Source organism: Anabrus simplex, chromosome 6 (genome assembly GCF_040414725.1).
Source record: "Anabrus simplex isolate iqAnaSimp1 chromosome 6, ASM4041472v1, whole genome shotgun sequence".
Taxonomy (NCBI): Eukaryota; Metazoa; Arthropoda; class Insecta; order Orthoptera; family Tettigoniidae; genus Anabrus; species Anabrus simplex.
Window position 1 is genome coordinate 301,951,464 of NC_090270.1, and position 27,601 is coordinate 301,979,064.

General features: G+C 38.5%; 1 protein-coding gene across 2 annotated transcripts; it reads left to right on the top strand.

Annotated features, from left to right (window-relative positions):
* The first annotated feature begins 31 nt into the window (after positions 1-31).
* Positions 32-24,200, top strand: Ada3 (transcriptional adaptor 3). 2 transcript variants are annotated; one of them, XM_067149353.2, is made up of 2 exons: positions 32-99; positions 22,277-24,200. In XM_067149353.2, exons 1-2 carry the CDS (start codon positions 85-87, stop codon positions 23,594-23,596), a joined length of 1,335 nt encoding a protein of 444 aa, XP_067005454.2. In that variant the 5' UTR covers positions 32-84; the 3' UTR covers positions 23,597-24,200. The 2 variants fall into 2 exon arrangements, with proteins under 2 accessions (XP_067005454.2, XP_067005455.2); XM_067149354.2 differs by having other exon boundaries at positions 50-302; positions 22,277-24,198.
* Positions 24,201-27,601: the final 3,401 nt, after the last annotated feature.

The following is a 27,601-nucleotide window of genomic DNA, read 5'->3' on the forward strand; positions in this document are numbered from 1 at the left end:
CGGCAAAACATGCGAATTCTATCGGTAGATTCCATGAACTAAAGATTACGGGCTGAATGTCATATTTTGTGAAGTTAGAGATAGATGGCACACCGCAGTGTTAGTATTTGGGTATTATTTTCACTATTTATTTAAAAAAAATTCCTAGGTTCGAACCCCTTGGCGTACCATCTGTTTTTTACATGTTTGTTTATATATGAGCTGAATAACACCCTACCTTTTTCGAACACCTACTTTATCTGGATGCTGCTGAATGAATTTATAACAAATAAATGTAAAGGAGAGACTGAAGCGTTTGGCAGGTGAGATTTTTTAAAATGACATTGACGGATGTGTAAAGTTTTGTGGCGAACCATTGTAATTGTTTCAATTGCTGTAACTGCTTCAATACATAGTTTAATAGATCAATGTAATGGTTAACAACCTATAGTTTATCATGTGGATGAGATCCTGTGTGATAACTGTACGAGGTTAGGCCAAGATCTCCATAGTGTCTACCTTGGTATAGATCTCACGCTCTACTTCTGTCGGTATTACTGCCCGAGGATCAAACTCTCGACTCACTGCCTGCGTATTATCTCAGCCAACGGTGATACACAAACGTATGTACAGTATATACATACACCTGAACGAAGTCTAACCCCTCTTGTTAAGTCGTCTGCTGTATAAATCAATGAACGCTACTTTCTTCCATTGGCGGCATCTCCCGTCTATTGAGGAATTTCAGGTCACCGTTGACAGTGTCCACCCACCGCAGCTCTGGTCGTTCTCGTAGTCTTCGTCTGTGATCATTAAGGTGGTTTATTTATTTACTGCCGGGCTGAGTGGCTCAGACGGTTGAGGCGCTGGCCTTCTGACCCCAACTTGGCAGATTCGATCCTGGCTCAGTCCGGTGGTATTTGAAGGTGCTCAAATACGTCAGCCTCGTGTCGGTACATTTACTGGCACGTAAAAGAACTCCTGCGGAACTAAATTCCGGCACATCGGCGTCTCCGAAAACCGTAAAAGTAGTTAGTGGGACGTAAAATCAATAATATTATTATTTATTTACTCGAGTCAGAAGCAGTAACGTACAAAGCAATAGAGGAATGTCACAATTATAAATTAAAAAATAAATGAAATGTCTCAGATTAGATGATCTTGGCCCAGAATTGGGTCACTTATGTAGCACTTTCACACCCTACCATTCACTCTTGCATTGTGAAAGAGTATGAGCACAGGTATGCAGGTGTAACACTGTAAGTCTCTCCCCACATGTAGTGTTGATGACAGTTATAGATGCTGCTGTTACGATATGTCCATACCAGTGAAGTCTGCTCTCACTCATCTTTTTATGAATTGGTGTCTGTGGTTGTATATGGAAATTTCAATTGTGCTGTGTAACATACGTGTACTCTTTCCTATAGTATGGCGGAAATGTTCAGTTCTTTACGAGGTGGCCCACCAGTTTGTGCTGTAATAAAGTGCTTCCTCTCTTACAATAGTTTGATAAATCTTGGACTGCATACAGCTTGGCATTTGTTTGTTACAAAGAACACCTGTGATCTCCCTCCATCACATCCACGCTGTGGTGATCCACATACACACTTCTTCACCCAGGTAGCTGTTACTACGTAGGCTTTACCCTTAGTAAGGATGATCTCCTTTAAAAGGATTCTGCCAGGCGAGTTGGCCATGCAGTTAGGGGCATGCAGCTGTGAGCTTGCATCCGGGAGGTAATGGGGTTCGAGCCCCACTGTCGGCAGCCCTGAAGATGGTTTTCCATGGTTTCCCACTTTCACTCCAGGCAATGCTGGGGCTGTACCTTAATTAAGGCCACGGCCAATACCTTCCCACTCCTAGGTCTTTTCTATCCCATCATCGCCATAAGACCTATCTGTGTCGGTGTGACATAAAGCAAGTTGTAAAACTAAAAGGATTCTGTTAACTTGTACAAAGGCAGTGGATGGGACAGTATCAAGAATGCAGGCCAGATTTCCGAACACTGTTTGCCATCTATCCACCTGATCTTGGAGTGGGATCTGTAGTCCCCCATCCTTTCACTAATTCACGCTGATGGATGGAGAGGTGGAAGATATTGTGCAGGCAGTGATCGGGTATTCGTTGGAAAATCTTAATTGTATGAAACAGAAGACGAATCGGTCAGTAGTTACCACATTTCTCTGTATCACCTTTCTTTTTAAATATGGCCACTATTGTACTCGGTGACCAGTCAGTAGGTGATTGGTGGGGTTCTATGACAACATTAATGTAGTTTTTGTTAGCCAAGATATTCCCTCGATTTGAAGGTCCTCGACTTTCCAGATGTGCGTTGGTAGGTCATCAGCATCCGGTGTCATTGCATTTTTCGTCTTGCTAACGGTATCTACACCTTCTACAGTTGTGATGAGTGGAATTGGTCTAGCAATAGCCTGCCTCTGTAGAATTGGTGGATGGGAAAATTCAGTATTTGATATTTCATTGAAATGTTCTTGCCATTGATTCGATATCTTTTGTTGATCATGCAATTGACAGCTATACGTGTCCTTCACCCACATGTAATAATTCAATATGTCATGCAGCCTTTGATCGTGCCCGTGCTGATCATTAGATCACTTTTGTGCCTTCCTTGGATTCTAACTGATCATAGGGTACTGTATCTGTGTAGTGATCTGCTTTTTCTTCAGTGACTGCCCTCTTTTTGCTTTGTTGTAGTTCTCACGGCTTTCCACAGTTCGAAGGGTTTCCTGTTGCACGTATGCTGCCTTTTAGTATGTACTTTATCTTAATCCACATCTGATTATCAGTTTGATGTTGGTCCAGCTTTGTGATACAGCCTTTACAGTGGTTGTGATTGAGTTGCAGAGTATTGACCAGGTAGAATCAATTTAGGTGATATCAATTGGAAGAAACATAATGTTTGTAGTTGATTTCTGTTAGCTAGTAATTTTTACAGTTTAATTCTTGCTGGTCCTGTTGTGCTAGATTGTCATTTGTGGTCTTTAATCTCTGTGTTAGTAATGAGCAGTTTATGTTGGAGAGCCAGGCAGTTGGAAGAGGTGACCTTGGTGTTAGTGACAATTGGAAAATCTCCCTACCGAATCAAGATCAACTCTTTTGTTGCCACCACTGGTATATGTGACGATGTGAGATTCATGTTTTCTGAAGAATGTAACTTATTGCCAACAGCAAGATCATTTGAGTCCACAAAATCCAGAATTTAAGACCCATGTGCATTTCTAGTTCTATACCTATAATTGTGATAACATTGGTATCCATTACTGGAGCTTCCAACATGGCCAGTGAGATTGCCACTTGAGAGGAAAAGGTCTTCTTCATTGCACATTCCTATGAGGTCTTGAAATTTGATCTAGAAGATATTTTTGTCTACTTCATCATGACCAGTCTGCAGAGCATGGCAATTTGGAGTATTATGACCACCAATATATTAAGTGATCAGAGCAGTAAACGATAACTGCTACTTGGTTATGAAGGACTTCACTCACAATAGGTGCAACTCCTTGGCAGACTGAGCTCGATAGCTGCAGTCGCTTAAGTGCGACCAGTATTCGGGAGATAGTAGGTTCGAACCCCACTGTCGACAGCCCTGAAAATGGTTTTCCGCGGTTTCTCATTTTCACACCAGGCAAATGCTGGGGCTGTACCGTAATTAAGGCCATGGCCGCTTCATTCCCACTCCTAGCCCTTTCCTGTCCCATCGTCGCCATAAGATCTATCTGTGTCGGTGCAACGTAAAGCAACTAGCAAAAAAAAACTCCTTGGCTGTTGGTTATACCATGATAAACAAGCATGTATGCTTCGCGTATATCCCATTATTTCTGTCCCTTCCACCAGGTTTCTTGGAGACAAACAATGCCTGCACAATATTGATTCTCTGGTACAGTTCATAAACTTCATGCTTGAATCCGTATTGATCTCCAGTCAAATTAAATTGAGAGTGAGTTTCCACCTATTCAATACTTTATTTGCCCTGCATTTGCATAGGATTAATACATTAGCCTATATTACAATTTTAGGACATGATTCATCTTATATAAGACACTTCAATTTAATTTGGTTGTTCTCTGGTACATGCAGTCAAAGTGCCAATACTTAAGGTAGCAGTTCTCATTAATTTAGTTTGGACTCATTTCCTTAAAAACGTCGTCCCTGATTTGGCAACACTTACTCATTTCTCACATTGGTCAGGCGAGACCCTCACACGTCACTTTTGGGGGAACACCGTAGCCATGTACAATAATACTGTATGTGGCATTTGATCCGTGAATTGTGACATTGTCCAAACTGTCACTGCAGCATGACGTTAGGGGTTGTACAGCTGCAATTACGCAGTTACTATTCTTTTTATGAGTGAATAGTGATGAATTAGCACACTCCCACACCCATTTGAATAAAGTTGGGTTGGAATATCATGTTCACTACTTGTTGAGAAAGTGAGAGGGAGCATTTTAATTTTAATTTAAACAATGCAGTTGAACCTCAGTTATGCATTTTTCAGGAGATAGGAATAAAATATCATATAAGTGAGAAAACCACTCATACAGAATATTATTGTCTATTCAATCAGTCAGTTATCAATTGCCTGCATCGAGGTATGTTGCTCAGGTAGCGGATTCCTTAGCAAGTGTTTATCTAGCATTCTGAAATGATTTCATAGAACTTGGAAATTTATTGAACATTTCCCTTGATAAATTATTCCAATCACTAATTCCTCCTGCTATAAATTAATATTCACCCCAATTTGTTATCTTGAATTCCAACTTTGTCTTCAGATTGTGATATTTTGTACCGTTAAAAGATCCACATAAACTTATTCATCTACTAATGTCATTCCACATTATATCTCCATTGACAACTCGGAGCATTCCATTTAGTCGAGCAGCTCGTCTCCTAGCCTAAACTTTGCAGCATTTGTTTTTAACATTACTCTTTTGTTGTAAATAATCCATTACAAACCTTGCTGCTTTCTTTTGGACCTTTTCCAGTTCTTGTATCTAGTAATCCTGGTGTGGGTCCCATACACTGAAATGATACTCTAATTGGGGTCTTACCAGAGACTTATAACGCCCACTCCTTTACATCCTTACTACAACTCATAAATACCTCATAACCATGTGAAAAGGTCTAAAACATTTATTTACAATCTCGTTAATGTGTTAACCCCAATGAAGAGAATTCCTTATCTTAAACCTAAGTACTTACAGTGATCCCCATTAGGCACTATCACCCTATTAACACAGTAATTAAAACTGAGATGACATTGTCTTAGTAAAACTTACAACCTGACTTTTCAGCCCATTTACCTTCAAATCATATCCTGCTGTCTATCTCACAACATTGTCAAGGTCTCTTTGCAGTCATTCACAATACTGTATCTTATTTGTTACTCTATGCAGTATAATATCATCTGCACAAGGTGATTCCAGTTCTTTACTCTTATTATTGATATACATAAGAAGAAAACATGAAAGTCCAGTTACACTGTCCTGCGGAACCCCCTTGTTTATCGCTTCAAGATCAGGTAATGCTTCAACTTCTCTAATTATGTGAGTTCTATTTTCTAGAAATTTAGCCACCTATTCAAGCATTCTTTTGTCTAGTCCAATAGCCGTATTTTTTGTCAGCAATCTCCCGTGATCTACTCTATGAGAAGCCTTGGACAGATCATTAGCAGTACAGTCCACTTGACCTCCGGAATCTAAAATATTTGCTATGTCTTGCTGGAATTCTTCAAGTTGAGCCTCACTGGAATAATCTTTCCTAAACCCAAACTGCCTTCTATCCAACCAGTTAGTAATTTTGCAAACATATTTAATATATAGACATGATACTGTATAGGCTTTTGGGCTTATGCCGTGTCAAGAAAATAAGGTGAAATTATTTACGTTTCGCAGAGAACTGTGCTCTGCATCATCAGAAGAAAATCTCGACTGTCCACGAAAAAGCATTTCTCGTGGACAGTCTAGATTTTCTTCTGCTCACTCAGAGCTTACAAGCAACATATGTCCAGCTGATGGCTTGTAATTATCCTTTATATGTTTATCACCCTTTTTTCTTTATATACGTAGTGGGGCTTCTATAGAAACTCTCTGTTCATTTGGTATAGCTCCTTAATGCAAACAGAATCATATATTTCAGGTATGACACTGTATCCCAACCTACCCCTGAAATTTTATCAATCTCAGTTCTTTTTCTAGCTTTCACTTTCATATCTTTTTGTAAATAACTTAGATACATTTCAGTACTTTGTCAATATTAATCACTTCCTCAACTTATGTCTAACTATCTGATTGTATTGGGATCCTTTTGTATTTGTCCTGTGTTCCTATTCTTTTACCATCTGTATTCATCTTTGTCATATGTTCATTCCCTTTTCCTGTACTAATCCAGATTTCGTCTTACCCTACACTTCTCCCAAATGAAGACTGAAGATCTGTCAAGATGGCCACTCAATGAGTGTTGATGCCTGCTCTCCTGATGAAGCTTGGAAGCAGAAACCAGCTCATCAGGGGCTGAGAAAAGATGGATGTAGAAGTGGAATTGATGAGGAAGGAGGCAGTGTATGAAGATGTGGAGATTGTCCTTGTCCTTTTGTTTTTCCATGTTTATTGTTGTCTCCTGTTTTTGTTCCTCCCACTTCCCACACTGACCACCATTGTGTTCATCCTATTATAAGCTCACCGGACAAAAAAATTAGTCACCTCTTTAGAAATCATTACAAGCATCATTGAATAGCATGTAACTACGTCTCTGGACTTGATAACAATCTGGATTTGGTTAGGAAGTGAGTCCAAGGGTGTGCAGGTACGTCGCATCCAGGTTAAGCCACCTGTGGAGGATTTGATCGCGCAGTTCCACCAAATTGTGCGAATGCCGATGTCATTGTTTCACCTACTGTTCCAACACGTCCCACAGATTTTCAATGCGGTTCATTTCAGGTGATTTTGCTGGTTAGTCGAGATGTAATAGGGTGAGGGAGTGTTCATAAAAATCAGTCACATGTGCATCCAGCCCGATGAACTCTTCTGTTGTAATCTTGAAAAATCGGGGTATCAATAGCATACTCATTATGCAGATGTTGACTGAAAGGCAACACCTGATCATCCAGAATGTTTAAATAAACATGCTGGTTCATGTTAGTGGTCACCTCATTGAACCGGCCCAATACATGATACAAAAAACACCCCCAAAATGTCGTCAAGACCCACCTCTGACTTGAACCTGACCTTGCACACATGAAATGCTTCATTTGGCCTTCGGTACACTTGACAATATACTTCATTGGAAAAGAGGAAAAGATGTGATTCGTCAGATTACATTACGTACCATCAGTCAGCTACTGTCCACGTTCGATGATTTCTACCCCAGTGAAGATGCGCAGCTGACTGAATACTTCTGCCTTCTCTAATTCCTCACATACACTATCCTCCTCATCATCATCATCCTAAACCATCTCCAGTTTCCTGGTTGTGGTATATGAGCCTCCTCCATCTCATCCAGTCCTTGTACCATTCCTCCTCCACCAACTTGTCCCAATCATGACCTCTCAGCAGTACATCGTTCTTAATAAAATCTATCCATTTCCTTCGTGGCCTTCCCACGGGTCGTCTTCCTTCTGCTTTTCTGTCAAATTCCTTCCTTGCAGTTCTGTTAACTGGAATCCTCTTCATGTGACCAAAGCACTTCAGTCTTGATATCTGAATCTTATTGAGCAGAGAATCATCTATTCCTACTTCTTCTCTAATTTTCTCATTCCGAATCTTGTCTTTCCTGATTTTCTTGATCATAGTGCATAGGAATTTCATTTCAGCTGCCTGGAGTTTGGAATTATCTCTATTGGTCGGTGTTGTGGTTTCGAGACTCTATGTAAGAATTGGTGTATAATAGGACTTATATAATGTCATTTTTGTTTTCATAGGTATTTGCTCATCCCACAGCAGGTGCCTTACATGGTGGTAAAATTGTGTTGCCTTATTGATTCAGTTGTTTGCCTCATGTTTTGCTAGGTTGGCATTTGATAGAACGCTACCCAAGTATTTGAAAACTGGAACGCTGTCCAGTTGGGCTTCATATAACATGACTATTGGATCTGCTCCTTCCCCTTACACTTTCATCACCACCGTCTTGGTCTTACTGATGTTTAAACCATATTTCTTAAACTCCTCATTCTAGCTTTGCATTCTCTTTCCCAATTCCTCTTCTGAGTCACTCCAGATCACATCATCATCTGCAAATGTGAAGGCTTTGATATCTCCATGTTCTTTCCTTTTAATAGGTTTCATTACTACATCCATCACAATAATAAATAGAAGTGGTGACAATGAGCTGCCCTGCTGCACTCCTCTCTTTGTTTCAAACCAGTCCGACAAACCATGTCCTCCTTGAATCCAACTTCTATTCCCACTATACAACATTTTCACTTTGTCGCTGAGGCTGTCTGGCACTTGAAGTTCTTTCATGCATTGCCAAATTCTTTCCCGTGGTACACTGTCGTAGGCTTTCTCAATGTCCAAAAATATTAGAAATAAAGGCTTGTTCTTCTCCCACCCCCTGCGGGTGGGGGACACACATGTAGAATACACCCGCAGTATCCCCTGCCTGTCGTAAGAGGCGACTACAAGGGGCGACCAAGGGATTATTGAATTAGAACCATGAAACTACTCTTGATTCATACCATCTTGCGGGGAACACCATGGGTTGCATGTACTTGCGAGTAGTATCACTAAATTGGCACGAAATAGGTTTGTGATTAGTTGCAGTAAAAAGCCTGACCTGGTGGATTCCAGTACCTGTGCGTTGTACCCATGAGGGGCAATACCGCGGGTCTAGGCGTAGCCTGTGAGTTGTACCGCTATATGAGCGGCACCGTGGGTCAGCGTTGCCTGTGATTGGTACCCACTATGTGAGGAACCTTACCGGTTTGCATTGGTTATGAGTGGCGCCATTGTGTGAGAAACACCATAGGTCTGCGTTCCCTGTACGAATTGCAATGCTTGTGATTAGTACCATCTTGTGTGGACCACCGTGAGTCTTCGCTACTTTTGATCAGTACCCAAAATGACAAATACCATGGTTCTACTTTACTCGCGACATGTACCATTCTGTGGGGCCTTAGACGTGAATTTAGCACCCCTTCAGACATCAAGCATCATTGTGCTTTATAAATGGTCCCTTGGTCAGTAATACTCTAATTAACTACCTTCTTTTTGAGTCTGATCCACTGTTTCTGCTTGTTTTTTTTTTTTTTTGTGTAGGATTCATGTCCATCCATTCATTCTTCATGACATTTTTTATTTTATTTTGGTCAGTGGATGAATTTGAAATATTTTGTTATTTCATTTCATACCATTAGGGGCCGATGACCTCGATGTTAGGCCCCTTTAAACAACAAGCATCATCATCATCATCATCATCATCATGTTCTTTTCCCAATATTTTTCCATTAGCATCCTAACTGCAAATATAAGGTCTGTAGTTGACCTTCCTGGTCTGAAACTCTCCTGTTGTCTATTAATAATCCCTGGAATGTTCTTCATGGAACCTGTGTCTACATATGTCGACCAAATTTAAAAACTGGGCTAAGTGCCAAAATGTAAGTTCTGAGATAAAGAGAAAGAAACATTGTCATTTTCACAGTTTTTTATTTTTTCTTCCAAAAAGGTGTAAAGAGGTCAGAAGCACTTACATTATAAACACTCATGAAAGCGTAACGTTACCTAAGGAATATTATTCTTATAATTACCTCTTTCGTCTGAACATTTTATGAAATGAGGTATGGACCAACCCCTGTTCCACTAAAACCGGGCTAAGTGCCGTTAAAGTATTACAATAATGAAAGGCAAAATTTACAAGACCAGAGTTAGCAAACAACAGGTATGGATAACATTTTGATAAAGAAAGGAGAATATTTTTTAAAGTTAATTTTATTCATAAAACAAAAAAAATAATAGTAGGCCCTGAGTAAAAAGTAGTGTTCTTGAAAACTTTGTTGTAGAAACAATTAATAATTTGAAAACAATGCAGTGTACAGTACTTTTCTTTAGACTATGGTATAGCTTTCCTCTTTCGGTAAACTTTCAATTTGATCAATTATTGGCTTTACATCTTGAGTAGTGTATTTCCTTTCTTTAGTTTGGTTACCCCTACGTTCAATATAGGTAACATCACCCCGCTATTTTGCTGCAACTAGGGTTTCGACTCTTCGCTTTGTGATACCGTAAACTTCAAGGAATGTTCTTTTACACACCTGTGCATGTTTCCCTTTGCCATCAGGAAGTGAAAAGTAAACAGTTACCTGCCAACGACTTTCTTCTGGAGCTGTGAACGAACCATGCCGCCTACATTTAACATCACTAACACCTAAGAGTCCCATTAAATATGAATTTTGCTTCACGTGGTCTGCCAGGCTGTGAAACTGGTTAAATATATTGATCTTTTGTTCATAACCAATATTCTTACATTCATAACGGCATCGGCTTACTACTTAAAAGTAAAAGTAAACCAACAAGGCATTAGAGGCATTACTATTATTGCCAAAAATAACCTGTTTGCTAAGTTACTCTGCATAGTACAACTAAAATACTAAAGCCTTAAAACAATCTTAGGCCTACTCACACATTCTTGGAATAAAGATAGCCTATAAGGTTAACATTAGCATTCTAGGCCTACCTCAACAACTTTTCCCCTCCGACCTCCGCTTCTTCTTAAATTGGGAAGCACTTTCTTCTCCACTTTTACGGCGTTTTTTAAGTGCATCCATTATTAAAACACCACAGCACACTTAAAACACTGAAATCGCACCAAAAAGCAGCACACAATAATCTGCAAGACGTCCAAGTAACTACAAAACCAGTCACATGGCGCTTGGCACATAGCCCGGATTTTAATACAGGGTAGGTGGCACTTAGACCCATGCGAATTATTGTGGCTAAAGCTCGGTTCTTACTGCACAGGCATAGGCACATAGCCCACATTTTAGCAATAAAATGGAATTTGATTGTTTTGGCACTTAGCCTGGTTTTTATATTCGGTCGACATATATCCTTCCATTTTTCCATGAAGTTCATATGACTGCCAATTATGTTTGGCATTATGTTATCCTTAGCTTACTTTCTCCCTAAATTCTATTTCCTAGTAAGTTCTTTCAACCTCTACTTATTTCCCCGACCATTCCTAATGGTTTTTCTTTTTTAACCTGCACCTCCTCCTTAACCATCCGTTAAACGCACGCTCTGTTGCAACACCACTACACGCGCGCGGACTGACAGTCCGCGATTGTTTGTAAGCTTCCATTCCTTTCATTTCAATTCTTTTTCCAAGAATTCTTTATTTCTCTCTTTTGTCAATCTGTCTTACATCGTAATTACTTTATTTTTATTTTATTTATATTGATAAATTTATATATAATCTACATTTACAAGAACATTTCAGTCCTTTAGGATAAATTAGAAGTTATCAACTGCAAATCACAGGACTTAGCAAAACTAATTATAAATTAACAATAATTGGTTATTAATTTACTTCTTGGAGTAAAATTGTAATTGTTACATTCTATTAATTGATGTATATCGCACGGAAGAAGTCACATCGTCTTGTCATGGAGTAAGTGCATTTCATTTCATTCACCTTATCAACACCCGACTTCATGTCATTATAGAAAGTAATCATTGAGGGTTTTGATCCATCTGAATCGTCATCAATAGAATGGTCTTCATGGAAAGTAGATAGAACCAATACAACTTCCTCTTTTCTTGACTTGTATGGCACAATGATATATATAAGGATTTGTGCATGTTACGATTTCTTGTAGCATTTCGTCGGTAAAGAACAATTGCAGAGCTTCAACTGGCATCTCAGTATTCTTGGCAACTCCTACTACTTCAGGCGAGTATTTTATAATATTATGTTCAGGTTGCCTGACCCTTCTCTTACAGGCCGATGATTCCACTCGGTCCCGTCCTTTCCAACATACATTTCATGCTGCTCACTTTCAGTCACGCCCTCTTTGCACGTGGACTGTTCGCTCCAAGAATTATGATCACTATCGTTTACGACGTCCTGATCACTATCATCACTTGCACAAACTTCATCGTCTTCCAACCACTGCTCGATTTGATCCATAACTCTCGGAATAAATCACACCAACTCCTTGGAAAGAGGGTACCAAATAATTATTCATAGCTCGTTTTGTAATATCGTGTTTATCCCACTGTAAATAATCACAAGTAGAAAATATATCAAAATGAGCCCACTACTACCATTCTAGGTAATAACAGTATATAATTTTATAATAAATAGTAACGGAAGATGTGATAACTTACAAAAAGAGTGAGTAAGATTAACAACTCACTCAGAGTCCGCAAGTCTGCAGTTGACAATATCAACTTCTGTAATCAGCAGCTCGGCGATTACTCAGACATTAAGGGTTATAAATTTCATGTTGTTGGTCCGTATTGAACTGAGAATAACATTTGAGTAACAACACAGTAAAGGTTTCCACCTATTCAATACAAATATATTCACAATATTTTAAAAATTACATGGTACTAGTTTCGACCCATATGTTACTCAGACATTCTCATGCCGTCACGGCCTTTGTATTGTTGCAGAAGGAGGCTACAAGAAGGCAGCCTGTTCTGCCTTGCATTTTCCGCCTACGATACCAAAGAATATTAAAGTGCGGACTCTCACTCCGCGGTGCGTGTAACGGAGGGTTAATCTCTTTATTTCTCTTTTATAATATAGTTCGTCTTCATTGTTCCTTACCACTTTCAAAGGTACATACCTGTTTTCACACTCCTCAACAGTTGCTTTATAGCCATCCCATAAGCTGTTTACATTTTTATTTACTTTTTTTTTTTTTGTAACCCGCTTGCCTCTCTTATCAACCATATGGTATTGCCTAACACTGTTATTCTACTTTTAAAATCTTCCTTTCTATCGCATCTATTTTTTAACTACACCAAAAACACTATCTATCACTTCATTTTCTCTGTAGAGCTCATTTGTTTTTTTTCAGCAACCACGTCTAGAATATTTTTCCCTTTAGTTGGTTCGATCACGTTCTGATTCAGCTGTCCGTCCCACACATTCACCATTTGCTGGTCATGTTTTCTGTCATCCGTATTCCTTTTCCAATTAACATTGGTAGATCAAATCAAATCAAACCAAATCTCTTTAGTTGCAAATGAGGTGTCTACCTCGGTGGCAAATGGTACACTAAAATACATTATTGTCAAGCACTAAATATTAAATTAACAAGAGAAGAAAATTTTCCTATAATACAATATTATACAATTTACGCTAACAATTTTTTCTATTAAACACACAGCTCATCCTTAATAAATATATTTTGTTTACAAAATACTATTTATAATATCTCCTGTACTACTTACAAATATAGTCAACTGATATACAGTATGTGAAATTACTTCAAATGATATTATACAACTGGTATAAGATTAAACTTTACATTGCATTTATTTTTTTTAATTTTTTTTTTAAACCACAAATAACTCCTCATGACTTGCTTTGCTCAGCATATGTGTTGTTAACTGACCATTGGTGGTAAATTAATACACATGCCTAAATTAAGGCCCCACAGAAATGTGCTGCTTGCTTGTTGTTTTAAGGGGCCTAACATCGAAGGTCATCGGCCCCCAAAGAAATGTGACCAATACTTTGACATATCACATTAATTCACAGACTGTATTGCCCAGCATTCATCACAGGATTGAATTAACAGCCACCATCCGTTACTTTTACTTCTAATTTCACACTCCATGCAGGTGCAGTAGTGTCAGAATATTAAAACTCACGTTAAGAAAGCACCAGTTCTAGGTATTTAGTAGATAGCAGATTAGTAGTATTTCAAATGACTTATATTTTAAATCAAAATACAAACAGGCATCCATTATACTGAAACTGACACACTATAAAGCAGTTTAAGCTTGAAATAATAGAAAACAATGTCTTCTAGAGCTACGCTGTTCAAATTCTCTGCTTGTATATGTGTTCTCCTTTTGCTCTGATTACTGCTCGACAAGTAAGTAGCATTCTTCCGGTTAGTTTTTCAAACATCTCTGTTGTTATAATTCTCCATGATTGGAAAAGGCATTGCCAGAGATCTTGACATCTGTTGACAGAAGATTGTTTTGCCTCACGGTTGAGTTCATCCCACAACTGATGATTCTTTGTTTCTTACGTATTTCTTTCACAGCTTTGGCGTCTCTCTTAGGTTTTTGTCCTGCCGGAGAATAAACCTTGTTCCAATAGGTTAGTTCTTCATTGCTCGACAAAATGCAATGGTACTGCTCCTTCCTCAAGATGCCTTCCACTCTCACCAGGTCCTCCACCTTACAGTATTATTACCAAAACAACCTCAAACCATAATCCTGCCACTCCCATGCTGTACAGTTGGTGTTAGGCAGCCTTCTAGCATCCTTTGTCCTGGATGATAGCAGACAAAATGACATGGATTTTTGACCTAAACTTCTCATATTTAGTTTCCTCAGTTCATAGCACATATTTCCCCTGGTCAGTGGTCCAATCCTTGGTTGTCTGCTCCACTGAAGCCTCTGAGATTTATGTCTGCATGTTAAAAGAGGCTTTTTGACAGATACCTGCCCATACAATCCAAACGATATTTCACAGTTGACACTGACACTGGTTGTTCTCTAGTTCTGTTGATTTCAGCGCAGTGGTCCACAGCTGTAAGCCTTCTGTTACACTTGCAAAGAATAATGTATTATTTCAGAAGCAGATGTTCTAGGACATCCACTACATACTTGATCTTTGTGTGTGCCTGCCTCTTGCCTTCATTTCAAAGAAGAGCAAACACCATATTCAGAAATCCCTAATGTTGCAGCAATCTGCCAGTTTTATTATCCATCTTATAGACACATACCATAGCACACTTTTCTTCACTTATGCTAAGTTTTTTTCACATTTCTGCAGCGTGTCTCTTTCCTGAAAAAAATTGGAGCAAGTGGAAAACAGTCTAAGACTACAGATACATTCAGAAAATAGATTATTTCAGTGACAGACACAACAGAGTCGTTAAATGTTCATAAAGTCTTTGTTATAGGCCCTAAGCAGTTTACATAAGCCCTAAAAATAACTCAATAAGCATCAGTTTCAAGAATATATAGATAATATCAGAGGTGAATTTAAACCTTTTGATGCTAGTGTAGATCTGATGAGACAGTATCCCCAAATCATAAAAATGAAGCAAAGTAGATTCCACATTATATCCGTTCTTTATTGTATATGTTTGCAGATCTGCGCATAAACATTTCTAAAATTGCTTCACTCGTAGGAAAAAGCTTTGGAAGTGTTCAAGCCATCGTCAATGATGAGCTCAACCTTTAGAAATAGTCTGCCTTGTGGGTTCCTCGTCTCCTCACCCAGGAACAAAAATATTACGCCAGGATGTTTGTCGGACGCATCTGAATTGCTACGAGGTGGAAGGATATGATTTTTGCGTCACATTGTGACTTGGTTTCATCATTACACCCTGGAGTCAAAACAAGCAAGCGTGGAGTGGCAGGAACGAGGTGCAGCTGGCCCAGTCAAGGCCAAAACACGTCTTTCTGCTGGGAAGGTGCTTACAGCTGTTTTTTGAGACTTGCGGGCATTTAGCTTGTGGGTTTCTTGCATGAATGAAGAACAGTGAATGCAGCCTATTACTGCCGTCTTTTGGTCGAGACAAAAGCTGCATATCGAAACGGATGTCGCCGGTAACCGATCCGAGATGTTCTTCTTCCGCACGACAATGCAAGGCCACACACTACTGCTGTAACATGGGAGGAAATGCATTGATGATGCAGCAGTAGCGGAGTACATGCGCAACTGGCTGCACACAGGTTATTCTTCTTTTTTCGAGGACGGCATCAATATGTTACCACATCGGTGGCAAAAGTGTGTCAAATTTGGGAGACTATGTAGAAAAATTAGGTGCTGGTTGTGTATTTGTTGGTGGATTCAATAAAATTGTAAAAAATAATTCCAGTTTATATTTGATTCGCCTATTAAGTGGATAAAATTGCATTAACTCGGCATTGGGGTCAGATATCAGTATCACTTTTCTTTTTAATTCACACTGTTGAGGACATTTTATAGCCAGCAGTGTACGATCTAAAACGTACCGGACATAAAATAGATGTTGTTGTTTTTAGTCATCAGTCCATAGACTGGTTTGATGCAGCTTTCCATGCCACTCTATCCTGTGCTAACCTTTTCATTTCTACGTACCTACTGCATCCTAAATCTGCTCTAATCTGCTTGTCATATTCACACCGTGGTCTGCCTTGTCCATTCTTACCACCTACACTTCCCTCAAAAACCAACTGAACAAGTCCTGGTGTTTTAAGATGTGTCTTATCATTCTTTCTCTTCTTCTCGTCAAATGTACCCAATGGAAGATAGGAAACTTAAAAGGGTCCACCTTTTCAATACAAATAAATGTTATAGTTTATTTACAACATATATATATATAAAACTATAACATTTATTTGTATTGAAAAGGTGGACCCTTTTAAGTTTCCTATCTTCCATTCTCAGTTCAAAACGGACAAAAATGAAATTCTAGATTTAAATGTACCCAAATCAATCTCTTCTCACCAGTTCGATTCACTATCTCCTTATTCATGATTTGATCTAACATCTCATCTTCAGCATTCTTCTGTAACACCAGACTTCAAAAGCTTTTATTCTCTTTCTTTCTGATCTAGTTATCATCCATGTTTCACTTCCATACAATGCCACTTTCCAGAGAAAAGTCTTCAGAAATATCTTTCTAATTCCTATATCAATGTTTGAAGTGAGCAAAATTTATTTTCTTAAGAAAGCTCTTCCTTGCTTGTGCTAGTCTGCATTTTATGTCGTCCTTACTTTTGCCAATGTTAGTTATTTTGCTACCCAAATAACAATATTCATCCACTTCCTTTAAGACTTCATTTCCTAATCTAATATTACCTGCATCTCCTGACTTTGTTCAACTCCACTCCATTACTTTTGTTTCTTTTCATCTTGTATGTCTTACCCAAGACTTCATCCATACCATTCAGCAATTTCTCCAAATCTTCTGCAGTCAGATAAAATAACAATATCATCGGCAAATTTCAGGGTTTTGATTTCCACTCCTTTGGATTGTGATTCCCTTTCCAAATTCTTCTTTGATTTCCTTTACTGCCTGTTCTGTATAAACATTGAAAAGGATGGATGACAAATTGCCGCCTTGCCTCGCTCCTTTCTGGATTGCTGCTTCTTTTTCAAAACCCTCCATTCTTATCACTGCAGACTGATTTTCATACAGATTGTAGAAAATTCTTCCTTCTCGGTATCTGATCCCGATCACCTTCAGAATCTCAAATAGCTTGGTCCAATCAACATTATCAAATGCTTTTTTTAGACCTACAAACACCCTGTACATGGGCTTGCCCTTCTTAATTCGATCCTATAAGATCAGACGTAAAGTCAGGATTGCTTCATGTGTTCCTGCATTTCTTCTGAAGCCAAATTGATCTTCTCCCAACTCAGTTTCAACTTGTCTTTCCGTTCTTCTGTAAATAATACGTGTTAAAATTTTGCAGGCATGAGATACTAAACTAATGGTGTGATAGTTTTCACACCTGTCAACACTGGCTTACTTGGGAATAGGGATAACAACATTCTGCTGTAAATCGGATGGCTCTTCTCCTGTCTTGTACATCTTACACACTAAATGGAATAACCTCGCCGTGCTGGTTTCTCCTAAGGCAGTCAGTAATTCGGAAGGAATGTCATCAATTCCAGGTGCTTGTTCCTATTTAGGTCCCTCAAAGCTCTGTCAAAATCTGACCTCAAAATTGGGTCTCCCATTTCATCAGCATCAACAGCCTCTTCTTGTTTCAGAACCATATCATCTACCTCTTTACCTTGTTACAACTGTTGGATATGTTCTTGCCATCTTTTTGTTTTATCTTCTTTCCCTATAGCTCATTCCACGTTAAGAAAACAGTATTGCTCTTATAGACTTCCAAGGAGTGAACACACCCCGCCTGTATGTGTGTTGGGTATTCAGCCCGAAGGCTGGTTTGATCCTCTACAGCTCCACCAACAGCTGTCATAGATAGCCTAGGTGTCACTGAAGAGGCATACTGGGGAAGTAAGGAGTGTGGTAGTTTCCCGTTGTTTCTCCGCCTGAGACACCCATAATTCCTCGTGATTAAGGGATATTATACTGTACTTTGTAATGTATTATGAAAGACAGATAAAAAGGATGAGACATTTTTTGCCCATGAGTTATTAAAATAACGGTATAAAATTTTCTTTTTCATAAATATATTCATAGGGAGGAAGCACAATGGCAGGAACAGCCATCGCTTCGTTGCCTTCCTTCATTTTCCTTCTTCTGTGTTGCTCTGGTACAAAACATCCTGTAGTCCCTCACTCTGTGAACCGCCAGCAGCTTACTTCTGTAGTGAAGTCATCTACAGTATTTGTTACGTGCGTACTTTTAGGCTTTAAATCAGTACGTACTTGTGTTGAGTGAGAGTAGGTTGTATATTGCATAGTATTTGTGTATGTTCTATTATTTTTGCATGGTACAGAAGTTGTTACTGAAGATTTTGGCATTACTTGTACCGATAAAAAAAAATGGCCGTGTGTTTAATTTGTGCTTGGTTATGTTATTTAGCTGTTATTTCTCAAACGCATTTTAATTTTTTACCACTTTTTTATGACTGCATTTAATTTTTACTGTTGTTTTTGTGAGCAATACGACAGTACAGTAGTACCCCGCGTTGCCTGGGGAAATTTATTAAATGCATCCCTCACGCCTCGAGCCCATAAAAAAAATACTATTTTCTATTTTCTGCCACAATTTGCCTTACACTTCAATGCTGAGGTTTTATGTACCGTAGTATACCTCTGATTCCGTACAAATAAAAAATAGCCCCTGTAAATCCCCCGTCTCCTGTAGTTCTTAAAAGTAATTTGCAGCTTAGTTTCTTCCACTTTTTATCTTGAACTTAAATAGTAAATTTCACAAATTTATGTGCCACCGTTTTCCCGGGGTGTTGTTGAGCAGAGCTGTTCGAAGAGCAGTACTGTTTTCTTAACCTGGTTTTCCATCTGAGCTCCTAATATTCATATACCTAGATTGCATACACAGTGCGCAACACAGATGTAATTAATTTAATTAAACTAAAACTAAAAAAATTGCTGTGTGTTTTATTTGTGCTTGGTTATGTTATTTAGCTGTTCTTTCTTAAGCACATTTTAATTTTACCACCTTTTTTTTATGACCGCATTTAATTTTTACTTTTGTTTTTGTGAGCGATACGACAGCACAGTAGTACCCCGGAGACAGTCCCACGACTGAATCTTGAAAGGGAGCAGCAGTTCTTTCAGCAACTATCATTGACAACATACACGTCAATCAACTGGTACAGTATTACTAATAAATATCACCACAAGGCAAGACTGGTTGTGATGGCATGGCTGAATCACACAAAGTAACAAAAGCTTCTTCCACTGGATACTTACTTTACCCAGCAGAATTTCATGACAGATTAAATATAAAATAACTTTTAAAAAGTGGTATCTTCTCTTGCAAATCGCCTGAGAAGCATTACAATATTATATCAAAAAGCAAGCAATGTTCAAGATTGTTTCTATTATGACTCAGGCTTTCTACTTTCCAATCTTGCTGCAGAAATCCATAAGAAAGACTAATTTAGCTCCAGAATACAAATTTTGTGAACCAGGCAGTTGTCAACTATGTTTCATGAAATTCTGTTGGCTAAAGTAAATATCCAGTGGAAGAAGCCTGTGTTGCTTTGTGTGGTTCAGCCATGCCATCACAATCAGTCTTGCCTTGTGGTGATATTTATTATTAATACTGTACCAGTTGATTGACGTGTATGTTTTCAATGATAGTTGCTGAAAGAACTGCTGCTCCATTTCAAGATTCAGTCGTGGGACTATACTGCACCCCCTGTGGGTGGGAGTGGTAGAATACATCCATGGTATCACCTGCCTGTTGTAGGAAGTGACCCTTCCATTTGCTTGTGCTAGGCTCGTCACTTTCATCTTTCTTAGCCGACCTCCCAGGATCAACTCTTCTAACCCCGATGGCATTAGGTTTGCGAGTCCTAGGGAGACTCCTTTGTGGCCCTTCCCTTTCTTTTGCCAACACCTTCATTCTGCAAAGTATTGGACCTCTGGATGGTTCCCTCATTGTATGTAATTTCTCTTAAAACTGTAATCACCACCACCAGCGCCGACTATACTGGCTATATATAATAATATGTCTGACTCCATTTATGCTTTCGGCCTGCTACTGAGTGAGTTGGTCATGCAGTTAGGATTACGTAGCTGTTAGCTTGGGTTCGAGAGATGGTGGTTTCGAATCCCACCGCCAGCAGGCCTGAATCTGGTTTTCCATTTTCTCACCAGGCTTACCTTAATGAAGATTACGCTCGCTTCCTATCCAATTGTAGCCCTTTTCCATCCTTGTGTCGCCAGAAACCTTCAGTGTGTTTGTGTAACATTAAACCACTATCAAAAGAATATATACCCTGCTACAATTCCTACATTACAACAAAAGTGTATTGGCCCTCCTTTACCTTTAAAGATATCCTATTGTTGTAATCGACAGAATTCAAAACTTTCTTTAGCTTATCCCAGTTATTTCTGGGGTTGCTCGAGCCACCCAGGCTCATTTTGTCTTTGGCTGGATGTTTAAGCCTGGATGCCCTTCCCGACACAACATGAATTTTGAGATTAAAATCACGACCCAGGATCGACAAGGATTCAAACCTGTCTTCTGGGTGGGAAGCCACTAGCTAAGCCACTAAGTCAATCACATCCCACCCTGTAATTGGCATTATTATAGAAGTTTATAATTGACGACTTCTGTAACCATAAATCTCCATTAACCATATTATAATATAAAGAGTATTCATTCATCAAACAGTCACATTTAAACTTATGTTACAGTTGTAACATCTAAAACACTCTGTTTACACACGTTCAATTTTGATTACAAATATATACACTGAGTGGCCAAAAGTCACAGGAAGGGGTGTCCCATTAGAAAATGTGCCATGTATGATCCCTGAGCATTGCAGCTAGCTGTGGCGTAGCTGAGCAGTCTGTCACAGACACCAGTGTCGTGAAGATGGCAACATGTCGTGAGTTAACCGACTTTGAACATGGGATGATCATCGGTGCATGGGTCTTAGCATTGCGGAGATTACATGCGAATTTGGGTTTCCAAGTCAACAGTGTCAAAGGTGGATCTTCAGGATCTCAGAGAGAATGTTACCACTCACATAAACCGCTGCACGAGAAATCACGAGTATTTAACGAACGGACATCACGTCGCCTGCGCAGAATCATACTGGACACTCGATGGGCTACTGTGAGTCAGATCACCGCCCAGTTGAATGTTGGAAATCCAGAACCTATTTCTGCCAGGCAATGGACCATGAAACAATAGCGGCATGTGGTATGGTCCGATGAATCCTGGTTCCAGTTGTATCGAGCTGATGGGCGCGTGAGAGTGTGGCGTGTGCGCCATGAAGTTATGGATCCTACGTGTCAACAAGGTTGTGTCCAGGCGGCACGTGGCTTGGTTCTGGTCTAGGCGGCGTTCTCATGGTCGCAATTAGGCCCCATTGTCTGGCTGCAGGGAGCACTGACAGGTGCATGGTGTGTGGACAGTCTTTCAGACCATCTGCATCCCTTTCTGGCCCCAGAGTACCCGGATGGGGATGCCATGTTTCAGCAGGACAGTGCGCCATGTCACCGCTCTGTGGTGGCACATAGGTAGTTGGAGGAGCGCTCCAGTGAAGTTACGACCATGGATTAGCCCTCCAGATCCCCCCGATCTTAATCCAGTCGAGCATTTATGGGATGCTGTCGATGCTGGTTTACGCTCCATGAACCCTGCACCAACTACGCAAGACCAATTGTGGGTAGCAGTGCAAGATGCATGGGTCCACATCTCTCCAGAATGATTCCAACACCTTGTAGAGTCAATGCCTTGCCGTATTGCTGCTGTTTTGAGGCCTCACGGAGGACCAGCTCATTATTAACATCACATTCAGTGTCTTCCCATGACTCTTGGCCACTCATTGTATAAGAGTATTGAATAGGTGGGACCATTTTTAGCTTTTTGCTTTCTAATTTGTAATTTGTATTTCAGTATGGATCAATATGAAACTTATTGGTTATGATGAAATATATGATTATCGTTGTTATTGTTCTCTTTTTTTTTTTTTTTCCCCAGGTAATTGAATTGCTGCTACAAGACAGTATGATGTCCAGTAAAGGCAAACCAACCCCCAAAAAAGGGGGGGTGACCAAGACAAAGGAGTTAGAAAGGAAAAGTACCAGCAAAACAGAACCTTCCCCAAAAGAAAATGTCTTGACATACCCGCTGATAAAAACAAATGACAATGATCGTGCTTTGCCACGTTATTCTGCTGTCTTACACCGAACAGAAGAGGAGGGCGTTGGAATGGATGACCTAGATGCTCTACAGTTGGAACTCGAGGCTCTGTTATCAGCTGTTGCTGTTAGGTCTCGTGTATTGCAAGAAGAACTCCAAGTATTGAGTAATGCGGAAGAGAAACACGATAAGAAAGGGAAAATTTCACCTCTAATACCAGGAAAGAGAACAAAATCTCAGCAAGAAAAAACTGTAAAAAAATTCAAAGAAACTTCTGGAAAATTACTTGGAGAGGCAAGCCATTCAACACTTTCAAACAAATTCACAAAAGCAAAAGGTTTATCTACAATTCCACCTAACAGTTCACTTTCTGACCATGAACCATTAGAGTCATTAAAACCCGACACTCCAAAGGTACCCCCACCTAAGAATGATACCCCTAATAAGTTTTGGGCTTCAGTAGAACCCTACTGTGCAGACACCACTCCAGATGACATTCGACTGCTGGAAGATCTGTTGCTTGAACATGCAAATGACAGTGAATATCAGAAAATTCCCCCTTTAGGACGTCATTATAGCTTGCGGTGGGCTGAAGAGGATAACATAGATGAGAAATCTAATAAAAGTGATTTATCAAAAAAATCTGATAAGTCAAATGAAGGAGTCACTACCGGTCCACTCTCACAGCGTTTAATTTCAGCTTTAATGGAAGAGAACATAGTACCAGCTGATATGGTGTGCAGGGGAGAAGAAAACAGAACACCACTCGAGTTATTTAAGAATTTCTCTGTTAGTAATTCAGCTTCATTTGAAAGAAGAGTAAGGAAAGAACTGGAAGAACAAGGGATCCTGGACACTGAAGATGTATCCAGTGATAGAGCAGATGATGAAATATTACAGGAGTTAAAGCGGTGTCAGGCCGAGTTAAAAGTAGTGAGTGCTTACAATGTGCAGCATTTGAAGAGGTTACTCAAGCAGGCAAATGATGAACTTGTGCGCCAGGACTTGAAGAAGAAGCTGCAACAAGCAGATGCTGAGGTTATTGAAACTTATCGCCGTGTTCTCAAAAAGAAACCTCTGTCCAAGAAAGAACAAGACCAGTGTTGGAAGGTTGTCAAGGATCGAGATACGATACTGAGACATATTGATGCATTATAGTACTTGCATACATCTCGTTCAGAATTCAATTTGTGTGAAGTGATCTGAATGTAGTTATTTGAAGAAGAATGAAACAAAGAAAACATTATGTCCGGTGAACTTTTCTTAAAAGGAATAGTTTTATATAAATATTTTTTAAAGTAAATATAATTAGTGAATTCAATGCCTGAGATCTCATCTCTAGTAAAAGTAAGTACTAGTAACTGAGTACTTTGTCCTGTTCTCTGCTTAAGGGTCAATTCAAGCAGAATATTTTGAAGAACATACCCTTATGTTTCCCGTAAGTCAGCTGCAGGGATGCTGTCCCACCAAAATTCAGCAGCTCCTGTATTTCATAGTTACATGGAACAATTAAATAGTAAACTGTATTTTGAAGAGTTTTGTTTTCTGTCATCATGTACTAGTATGAGTTACGTGGATAAATATATACACTATCTCGATAGTACACCTGCCTGCACAGTTCTAACCCCTAACAAATATTTTAAGTAAACAGCCAATATATGAAATTAAATATGGCAATTTTGAAAAAGGTGGTCTCAACAAATTTAACGTTAAGAATTTCATTCTTCGGGTTCTGTATTGAATCAAAATTCACAATAAAGTAAGAAAAAGATAAGATCCACCTTTTCAATACTATATATTACGTGAATATTTTTACATATCTGTTAAATCATCACGTTTATGAACTTATGGTACCGGTTTCAACAAAACTTTATGTCATCATCAGCCTAGGACAAATTATACAAAGACAATAAAATACATTGATCATGACTCTTGTAGTAATATCACAATAGTAATTTAGGAAACATACGTGATAAAACAAAAGTAATATTTACATATATAAGCTGATAGTCATTAATATAATAGTGGTCGTTTTTTATAACGTGTACACCTTAGTATTTCCAATTAAAAAGAATGACCTGTTAAAAGAAAATTCGGTTTTTATACTATATATTTGTAGTAAAATATAATTATCAGCTTTTTATCCATTGTATTTTTATCTGTTGAACAGTCTGGTTCATGTTTAGGGAGGCTTTATAGCCATGTTTTCATACTAAAAGAAGTAAACAAACACTTAGTCATAAGTTGTTCCACATGAGTATATACACAATAGAATGTAAAGAATATTCTAATAGGGATTCAACTTGGACTTAACAGATGAAGAATTTTAGTACAATGTCCAATGTAACCAAAATAGATGAATTAGTTATCACTGCAGGTTGATATTGACAAGCAAAGTGTTCATTGGAAAGTTCTGTGTATCGGCTTGTCCCCTTATACTGTATGTTTGTTTACATCGTATTAAGAAGTAGGTTGAACACAGTAAAATAACCGAGGTTCTTGTTGAAATGGTGCTTGAAAGGAGGATCTTATGAAGCAAGTTGTAAGTATAAAGGTTGATCTAGAAAGGTCCTGAACCAAGACGGAACCTATAAGAAAGATAAGACGCAATTTAGAATTACGTAAAAACCGGAAAAATATTATTAAAAGAATAGAAGACTCACCTCAGGCGCCAAGTTGATAGCAGATGTATCGGGGAGGAACTGACAGACTGAATGTCGAGGGACGGACCATCGGAGAGAGCAGGGAGGGACGGAGTTTCTAAGTAGGAGGAAGGGGAAGCGCGGTAAAGGCGGGACTATAATCGGGTGGGCGCGGGCGGCGGTAGGGGTAATGTGTAAGCGTGTTATGTATTGTTTTGAAGATTGATCGATTTTTGGGTATTTTAAGATTATTCAGTATTTTAATGAACGTATCAAACAAAATTGTAGGTTTTTCAGGAAGGTCATTGAGATTAAAATTTGGATTATGGTACTGATCAAGTGAAATGTAAAATTGTTCAGTTAAATCAAGTACGGAGACTTTATTTATTATTTCAATGATGTCTGTACCGTGGTCTAACCCATAAAATTTGTGTTTATAGTTGTTTATATGTTGACCTACTGCGGAAAATTTTCTGTATTTGATTGCGTTTACGTGTTCTGTGTATCTGATTTTGAATGATCTACCGGTCTGTCCAAAATATGTATTGTGACAGTTGTTACAGTGGAATCTATAGACACCTGACTTTTCAAAAAGGTTGGAAGCGTTAATTGAGTTAGAGTTGTGTAGAATGTCTAGGTTTCTATTATTGGTTCTGAAGGAAATGTTGATATTCTGCTTCTTAAATATGTTTGTAATTTTATGAATATTGCAATTGAAGGTTAAAGTTGGAAAAGTTTTAGATTTATTAGTTTCTTTAAGTCGGTTAAATTTTGGGTGATGTCTGAACTTACTAATTGTACTTTCTATAAAATTCTTATTGTAGCCATTATGAAATGCAATATTGCGTATAGTGTTTAATTCTTTATTAAAGTTTGATTTCGAAATAGGAATATTGAATGCTCGGTGTACTAGGCTATTGTAGGTGGCCCGTTTATGATTAAGGGATGAATGGAGTCCTGTTTTATTGTTGTTGCAGTATGTGTGGGTTTTCTATAAATTTTATATTTAAATGAAGAAGGAAGCCTGGTGATAGTGAGATATAGGAAATTGATGGCATTGTTGATTTCGGATTCTAGCATAAATTTAATGTCTGCATCGATAGTGTTTAGATGTGTTAAAGTAGTAGCTGCGTCTATGGTACGTTGGTCCAAAATAATGAATACATCATCCACATATCTCGACCAGAGATGTATGTTGTTAAATGTTGCATTATTGTCTATTTTTGTGTGTTCTAAAAAGTCCAAGTATATTTCTGCTAAGATGCCGGACGCTGGTGAACCCATGGCTAGTCCGTCCTGCTTGTATACTATTTTGTCAAATGTGAAATAGTTATTATTGATTAAAAGCTTCAAAATAGACAGAAAAACAGATATTTCAAGTTGACTAAGTTGACTATGGGTGTGTAAGTTTTGAGGGATAATATGTAAAAGTTTTTCTGGTTTAATACTTGTGTACATATTAGTGATATCAAACGAGTGTATAGAGTGATATGGTTGAAGTTTAAAGTTATCAAGCTGTTTAATAAGTTGCAATGTATTCTTTATGGATTTTTTGACTGATAAGTGTAATGTTTTTTAAGGAATTGTTGAGTGAATTGTGCTACTTTATACAAAGGACTTGGTCTATAGTTTACAATAGGGCAAATTGGGACATCAGTTTTGTGGATTTTAGGTTGTGCTTTGACGGTGGGTAGTCCTGGGTTCATATTAATAAGTTTACTTTTTTCGCTGTCAGTTAGGAGAAAGGATGTATTTTTAAATGTCTGCTTAAGCTGCCGTTGGATAACTTGGGTTGGATCTTTATTAATTATTGTAAAGGTGCTGCCTGTGAAGAAATTTTTTGTTTTAGATACGTATTCTGTTTGATCCATTATTACAGTGGTATTTCCTTAATCTGCCTTTGTAACGATGGTGTGGGTATTTTTTATTTTATTCTTGAGTTGAATGATCTTTTTTCTATCTTCGAGTTGTGATTTGGTTATGTTCAGAGTAGGTGATATAAAGGTTTTCTTTAATTGTTTATTAGCTTCGTGTCTGAGCTCATCCTGTAAAAATATGTAAAAATATTCACGTAATATATAGTATTGAAAAGGTGGATCTTATCTTTTTCTTACTTTATTGTGAATCTTGATTCAATACGGAACCCGAAGAATGAAATTCTTAACTTTAAATAATATAGCCAACCAGGCAAAGAGTAAAGCTCATTATTATATGAGCCTAAGAATTAAAATAGGAAAATTAATCAAAGATATAGACTTTATTAAGAACTGCATTGCTCACAATCTGACTCCTAATTTTTTTAAAAACAACAACAAAAGACACGTTTTATCACATCAATATAAAGTCTACTATATAACTAACAAATTATGGCTTAAAAATGAACTAAAATTTCTACATAAGAAAAAATCACTCTTAAACAAGACTATATGAAACTCACCTCGAAGTTGCTACGTTATCAGACTCGCAATGGAATATTTTCCAAGAGAAAGTCTACAGTAAACTAACCACTTTGCTTGCTCAA